An 8,240-nucleotide genomic window follows, 5' to 3' on the forward strand; every position below is an offset into this window, starting at 1 on the left:
GGGCCATAGCACCCATTTATTTTGGCTTGAGATGGTGGTGCTCAAGTGCAACATCTAGTGGCAATTAATGTTGTTTATACAACCTTTAAATGTTCAGCTGCAAAGTGTTCTCAGTCCTTTTTGTTAGTAGATAACATGACATGGTTCAAACTGCAGTAGGTACTGCTTCGTGTTGTGGAGAAATTTCTGAAGTCAAAGGTCAATGGTGAGGTCAGGAGTTTAGAAAGTGTTCAGGAGCCTCTGAAGTCTTATGTTGTAATATTTATTGACGCTTGGCCAAGGAGAATTAGAGACACTCTCAAAGTTCATCAGAAGTGCCTGAGTCGGTCTCACATTCTGCCCAACTCATCCTGGTGGATCGACTTTAGAATAGAATAGAATAGATCTTTATTGTCATTGTCACAGGTACAACGAGATTGAAAGTGCTTCTAGTCAGTGCAATAAAATCCTAGCATTAAAGTGACTAGTGACTGTTAAAATAACTAGAATAAATAAGAATAAAAATACCTGAGACATTAAAATGTACTAAAATAAATAAAATTAAACATATGCTAAAATCAAAATAAATACTAAATATGCTAAAGGGAGCATACACCCATAACGTAAAACATTAAAACATTGTGCACATCATTTTTTAGCAGCATTCACAGTGGCTATTGCAGTTGGATAAAAACTGTGTTTGAGTCTATTTGTTCTAGCACCAATGGCTCTGTATCGTCTGCCTGAGGGCAGCATTTTAAACAGGGGGTGACCAGGGTGTGAAGTGTCCTTTATGATGTTGTGGGCTTTCTTGAGACAATGGGATCTGTGTAGGTCTTCCAGTGCTGGGAGAGGGCAGCCGACAGTCCTTTGGGCGTTGTTGATGACCCTCTGGAGCGTTTTTCTCTGAGCCACTGTACTGCTGGTGTACCAAATGCATACGCAGTAGGTGAGTATGCTTTCAATGGAGGCACGGTAGAAGGACACCAGCAGTCTTTGTGTGATGTTATTCCTCCTGAGTATTCTCAGGAAGTACAGTCTCTGCTGGGCCTTCTTTAGTAGCTCCGAGGTGTTCACGCTCCAGGAAAGACTGTCCTGTATGTGGACTCCCAGGTAGCAGAAGTCTGCCACCCTCTCCACACTGTCCCCGTTGATGAGCAGCGGTGGGACCACAGTCTTCTTCCTCCTGTAGTCTATAATGAGTTCTTTTGTTTTTGCAGTGTTGAGAAGAAGGTTGTTGGCTGTGCACCAAGCCAACAGCCGCTCCACCTCTTCTCTATAGGCGGACTCATCCCCCCCGGAGATGAGCCCCACCACTGTGGTGTCGTCTGCAAACTTCACAATGGTGTTGCTGTGATGGACAGGGGTGCAGTCATGTGTGTAGAGGGAGTAAAGCAGGGGACTCAACACACAGCCCTGGGGGGAGCCAGTGCTGAGGCTAAGGGCCGTGGATGTATGGTGACCCACTCTGACTCTCTGTCTGCGTCCAGAGAGAAAGCTGCTGATCCACCTGCATGTGGCCTCAGGGAGCCCGAGGTCCCTCAGCTTGACCGCCAGCTTGTGTGGCAGGATGGTGTTGAATGCCGAGCTGTAGTCCACGAAGAGCATCCGCACATAGCTCCCCTGCTGCTCCAGGTGTGAAAGTGCAGCATGGAGTGCTGTTGCCACTGCGTCTCCCGTGGATCTGTTCGCTCTGTAGGCAAACTGGTTGGAGTCATGGCTGGGGGGCAGGGCTGCTGTGATGTGACTGCGAACCAGTTTCTCGAAGCACTTCATGACCACTGGAGTGAGTGCCACTGGTCTGTAGTCGTTGAGGCTGGTGATGTGTGGCTTTTTGGGCAGAGGGACTACGGTGGAGGACTTCAGGCAGGGTGGAACAGAGGACTGGGCCAGGGATTGGTTGAAGATCCTCGTGAAGACTCCAGCCAGCTGGTCTGCACACTCCCTCAGCACCCGTCCTGGGACGCCATCCGGACCAGCCGCCTTCCTTGGATTCACCGCCCGCAGGGTGCGCCTCACTTCCTGTTCCTCAAGAGTGAGGGTTGTGCTGCTGTGGGCTGTGTGGTGTAGCTGTGCTGCCTCTGGTGCTGTGACCTCGAACCGAGCAAAGAAGATGTTCCACGGTTGGTCTTGTAGTTGGTGAGCTGCTGGACGCCCTGCCACACCTGCCGGCTGTTGTTACTGTCCAGGTGGTTCTCAATCCTCCTCCTGTAGTCTGCTTTGGCCTCTTTGATGCCTCTCTTCAGGTTGGCTCGGGCTGTGCTGTAGAGGTCCCGGTTGCCGGACCTGAAGGCCGTGTTCCTCTCCCTCAGTAGCTTCTTGACCTCCCGGGTCATCCAGGGCTTCTGGTTGGGGTAGGCCCGGCTGTGTTTTACCACTGTGACAGTGTCTATGCAGTTCTTGATATAGCACAGTACACTGTTTAAACCCCAAGATAACACCACAAATATTACACGCCCAGAATTAGTCAAAGAGAATGTTTTTACCCATGGGGGTGTTATTGTCAGCATATTCCAGGCTGGAGCCACTGTTTGTGTTAAAGAAACGTCAAGGTAGTGGGAGGTAGAATGGGTTGTCCACTAATAAGAAAATCGGCGGTTTGATCCCCAGTTTGATCCCCTCCAGTCTGCATGTCGAAGTGTCCTTGGGCAAGATACTGAACCCCAAATTGCTCCTGAAGGCTGTGCCATCAGTGTGTGAATGCGTATGAATGGTTAGTTCCTCAAACTGATGAGCAGTTGGCACCTTGCATGGCAGCCAATACCACCAGTGTATGAATGTGTGTGAATGGGATATGTACTGTAAAGAGCTTTGAGTGGTCGGAAGACTAGAAAGGTGTTATATAAGTACAGTCCATTTACCATTTAAAGCCCTCCAGCCAAACAGGAGTAGAAGGAGATGGTCACTCTGCGACAAAAACACCAAAGACAGTATAAACTATGGACATGGTATCTGTGATATCCACCGTAGATTTCTGAAGACTCGTTGTGAAGCTTAGTGTGGCGGCTCTGGTCGTTGCCATCTTGGCAGTCCTACATCTGCGAACACTTAACTAATCCAAAAATGGGCAAACATGGATGGAGCTGAGGTGGACTGAATGAAGCCTGTGACAACACTTACCAAAGCAGTTACACTCTACATAACTTTAAGCCATAATATAATTTTAACAAGTGCATTCTTTAAATAATTCAACGTGAGTACAATTGTCATGAACAGGCACATTATCCATAACACAGAAAATACATGCTCAGCTTTGTATCAGCAACAGCTGCACAGCTAATAGACCACACACACTAACTCACAAACACCACTCCTCATCATCAAAAGCTATTCTGTACCGTCATCATGCCTCTTTGCCACTTGTCGATGCGAGGACCATGGAATTAAACATAATTAGCCTGAAGCTCCATGTGGAGCTGGGATGTGTTCATGTATGCTCATGTGGTAAGCATATGAGGTATAAGATAATAAGAATGTATTAGAAATGCATTCTCTCTTAAAATTACATGTGATTCGCCAAAGTATACCACTATAGACCAGATCTAAAGCCTAAAAGTATAGCCAAAGAGAGTTGCAGGAATCTAGTTTTAGCTTGGATTTCTTGAATATGCTAAAAGGTTGTTTTGGAAATGGCCTACCCCAGCTGTAAGCTACTGTCTGTTAAGTCTGAGTTTAAAATGTTGTAGATTCAATTTCAAAAATGATACTTTCGACTCTAGAGTTTATAAATTGAGAGTCATTTTCTGTTTTCTATTTAAATAAATATATGATATATTTGGTATAACAATGTGTTCATACATGGTAGGATGATTAATAATGAATTTAGGTCAGTGGTGCCCAATGATAAATTATATCAGTGACATTTAGCAGTTTAACTATGAAGAGGGTAAATATCAATACAGTCAGATACAAATAAGTAGAAGAATCTATGAATACATTAAAAAAATATTTATTAACACAAGATCGGGCAATTATAAAAGAACACTGACAGACATTCTTAAACATAATACATAATATACAAGTAGACAAAAATAGACAGATAGAGCATGGATTACAAAACGCCTGTAAAAAGAAAAATACTTTATATAAAGACATCATAAGACATAGAGCCAAAGAGACAGAAAAGAAAATGAAAGATATTTGTGCTCTGCACTGTCATTACAAATCAAACAAGAGATTCAAATTAACCAAACTAGCTGAGAAATTACTGAAGAAATGGGCAACGGTTTATCTTATCTTATTTTAGTACTTATGGAGTACCTTAAGGGTCAATATTAGGGCTGAAATTGTTTGCTCTGTAGATCAATTATATATACATCAAGTATCATATGGATAGAGTATGATGCGAACTTTTTTGTTCGTGTAGAATTTACAGCAGATGATCACATCACGTGAGAAAATGAAAAAGGTGGTTTGAACTTAAATTTGAACAAACCAAAGATTATGTTATATGTGTTATATATAGATATATATACACTATTCACAAAAAGTTAGGGCTATTCGGCTTAGAGTGCACTTAAAATGCACTTTTACCTTTACAGTGAACTTCATTTGACCTTCTCTAAACTTTTAAATACACGTTTCAGTACGCATTGCATAACATACTGTTCTCTAACAAGGTGATTGAAAATCACAACAAGTGTGTCATCCATGAATAGACCACTAAATGTTCTGCTTCAATGACAATGTGATGGCCACAGCTGTGGCCACACAACCATAAATGTCGGTAATCTTCTGAACTCACACATTTGTTTCTTTCACTAACAAGGACCACGCCCATACAGATGAAGTTTAAACATGTTTATTACAAGTGACATTCTGGAAGCATGGGTGATGGGCTGCGGGGAGGGTTTAGGGAGGGGGGGTTAGAGGGGTTGAGGGATGGAGGGATGATGGGATGAGGGTCGGAGGATGAGGGATGTTAGGATGAGGGATGAAGGGATGATGGGTGAAGGTCGGAGGATGAGGGATGTTAGGATGAGGGATGAAGGGATGATGGGTGAGGGTCGGAGGATGAGGGATGTTAGGATGAGGGATAAAGGGAGGGAGGGAGGAAGGGATGAGGGGAGGAAAGGTGAGGGGGATGAGGCGGGACCATCTGTAGAGTGGTTCTGAGGTTGACGGGAGGGATCCTGGAGGGAACCTGGGGGGATGGAGACTCTGAGTGGGGGAATGTCTCTCTGCGACTCTACGGATTAGAGCCCCAGGAGAAAACTTCATGAGGAGAGAAGCGCGTGCGCGTTTCGGATTTCGTTTAGGTTGTTGCGGACGTAGGATAGGTATGTGGTTGAAGCCCAGCGGCCTAGGATTTTTGTGATGTTATCAGTTATACCCTCTCTGGAAGCGGTGGAGGCTGCTCCGATACGGAAGGAGTGCCCCGAGTACGGCTCCGGGGGAATGCCGGATCGGAGCAGGATCTGGCAAAAGTGGTGGCGGAACCAAGAGCACGTGGCTACTCTGCCAGTCTCTGAAATGAACAGAGGGTCTCTGGGGGAAGCTTGGCAGGCTAGGCGGGAGTTGATGTAATCGAGAAAGGGTTCGTATGGGCTCCAGAGTGAACTCAGTCGAAAGAGGTAGACTGGTTGGGGTTGCCCGGACTAGTTGGTTTTGCTGCGTTTGAGAAAATAGATTAGGGTATTGGAGGAGAGGACGGAGATGTCAGTTAATGATGCGTGATGGATCGTAGAGCAGGGTGGAAGTGGTGAACTCAGAGCAGCGTAAGAAGCCAAAGAATGTCAGAAGGAACATGGATTCTAGGACTTCGTCTGTGCTTGGGGATAAGTAGCCTTTGCGGAGGGTTTCGATGCAGCGGGCTAGGAGATCGGAAGTGAGGGGGAGTCGCTTCGGCATAGGGCGTGGTTCTGCCTTGCGAAGGCCTTTGAGGAGCATGTTAATGTGGGCGTGAGTCAAGGCGGGGCACGGAGACCCCGAAGATAATTTAATGAAGAAGTTTATTCCACTGAGGTAAACTTGCATGGTGGATGATTTGATTTTTTGGATCGAATGGGCAAACGTGATGAAATTGGAGATGGTGAGGACATCTAGTGTAGGGAATGGGAGGTTATGTGAGGCGTGGAAAGCTTTGAAGCAATTCCAGCCGGTTAGGTACAAGGAGAGGGTTTGTGGAGTGACGCTGTTGAGGATGGAGTCTCGTGATGTGGTGACCAGGTGTTCCAGCTGCAGAGTCGGAATCTGGAGCCAAGGGTTTGAATTTCTGGAGAGAGAAGCGGAAGAGAGAGTCAGTGATGGCATTTTTGTGGCCTGGAATGTGCGATGCTCGGATGATAAATTGGTGTTATGCTGAAACCAGTGTGAGCCTACGGATGAACTGCATGATGTCAAGGGAGTGGGACCGGCCTTTGTTAACAATGTCTGCTGCGGCGCTGTTGTCGGAGTATATTGCGATAGTTTTCTTGGACCATTCGTAGCCCCAAAGAATAGCTGCTATGATAACGGGGTATATTTTGTGGATAGTGGAGGAATGAGGGAGAGATGGAAATTCACAAGGCCATTTGGCTGCGAACCATTTGCCACTGTAGAAGCCACCGAAGCCTGCGGAGGGTGCTGTGTCGGTGAAGAGCCGGATGTCCTCTGGCTTGGTGATATGGTTGTCATAGAAAAATGATATTCCGTTTCATGTAGAAAGGAAGTGGTGCCAGAGTTTGAGCTCCATTTTGCTGGCTTCATTGAGCATGATGTGGTCGTGGAGATTTGGGGTGGACGTGGCTATCAAGAGGAGGTGTGAAAGGAAGGATCGACCTTGGGGGATTATGCGGATGGCGTAGTTGGGGTGACCTAACAGTGAGAGGAGTTGACGTATGGGAGTTTGTGGTTATTGATTAGAATCCAGCAAAGTGCTTCGGATAGGGAGTCGAATATTTTCGGGCTGCTCCTGCAGCCGAAGGTTAGGCGGACGGCAAAGTAAAATGCTCCCTTCCAGAAGACATCAAAGAGGTGCCAGTAATCTGGGTGGATGGAGAGAACTTTAAAGGCGCTTGTGATGTCTGGTTTGGCCAGCCAAGCTCCTCGACCTGCAGTGCGGATGAGGGAGATGGCATGATCAATGGTGGAGTACTGCATGGAAAAATCTGGGCTGAGGCTGTTGATGCTAGGGACGGTGGAGCCATGTGTGGATGATAGGTCAATGATAAGTCTCTTCTTTCTGGAGTATTTTCGGGTGGCTATGCCGATGGGGCTGATTCTGAAGGAGGGGAACGGAGGGCTGGAGAAAGGACCAATCATGAAGGTTTCTTTGACTTCCTTGGCCAGAAGTGGCATGAGAAGGAGGAATCTGGCATGGCGTGTAAACCTGGGTGAAAGCCATGGGTGAACCCCTGGATGAGGTAGTTGACGAACTGGCGGTCTGGGTGGTTTATTAAGGCAGAGGTGAAGGCATGGATGTTAATCGGAGTACTTAGATACTTACATGGACCGAAAAGGAGGAGCAGGAGGAAAAAAGGGGCTTTGGCTGGACGTGCCGCCGTGGGTCGCTGTGGAGGCTGCGGTGGTCTGGATAGGTGCCGGAGGGGCTGCGGTAGCTGTGGAGGGAGGAATAGAAAGGCTAGGATTGAAAGAAAAGGGAGGGATGTTGGTAATAATATGTGTAATAATACACTACCAGTCAAAAGTTTGGACACACCTTCTCATTTAATGGTTTTTCTTTATTTTCATGACTATTTACATTGCATATTCTCACTGAAGACATCAAAGCTATGAATGAACACATATGGAATTATGTACTGAACAAAAAAGTGTGAAATTACTCAAAACATGTTTTATATTTTAGATTACTCGAAATAGCCACCCTTTGCTTTGATTACTGCTTGGCACACTCTTGGCATTCTCATGATGGAGCTTCATGATGTAGTCACCTGAAATAGTCTTCACTTCATAGGTATGCCTTGTCAGGGTTAATTTGTGAAATATCTTGCCTTCTTAATGGGGTTGGGACCATCAGGTGTGTTGTGCAGAAGTCAGGTTGATACACAGCTGACAGCTCTATTTGACAACTGTTAGAATTTATATTATGGCAAGAATCAATCAGCTAAGTAAAGTAAAGAGAAACGACAGTCCATCATTACTTTAAGAACTGAAGGCCAGTCAGTCCGCAAAATTGCTAACACTTTGAATGTGTCCCCAAGTGCAGTCGCAAAAACCATCAAGCGCTACAACGAAACTGGCTCACATGAGGACTTCCCCAGGAAAGGACCAAGAGTCACCTCTGCTGCTAAGGATAAGTTCATCCGAGTCACCAGCCTTAG

The 8,240-nt window shown here is 46.0% G+C and overlaps 1 protein-coding gene across 1 annotated transcript; it reads right to left on the reverse strand.

Annotated features, from left to right (window-relative positions):
- Nucleotides 1-4,844: 4,844 nt before the first annotated feature.
- Nucleotides 4,845-7,257, reverse strand: LOC113746586 (uncharacterized). Its single transcript, XM_027282812.1, is given in 4 exon segments — nucleotides 4,845-5,167; nucleotides 5,312-5,485; nucleotides 6,145-6,793; nucleotides 6,895-7,257. Coding segments are annotated over 4 exon segments (1,509 nt in total).
- Between the last annotated feature and the right edge of the window lie 983 nt (nucleotides 7,258-8,240).

The sequence above is a fragment of the Larimichthys crocea genome, chromosome I (assembly GCF_000972845.2).
Source record: "Larimichthys crocea isolate SSNF chromosome I, L_crocea_2.0, whole genome shotgun sequence".
Taxonomy (NCBI): domain Eukaryota; kingdom Metazoa; phylum Chordata; class Actinopteri; family Sciaenidae; genus Larimichthys; species Larimichthys crocea.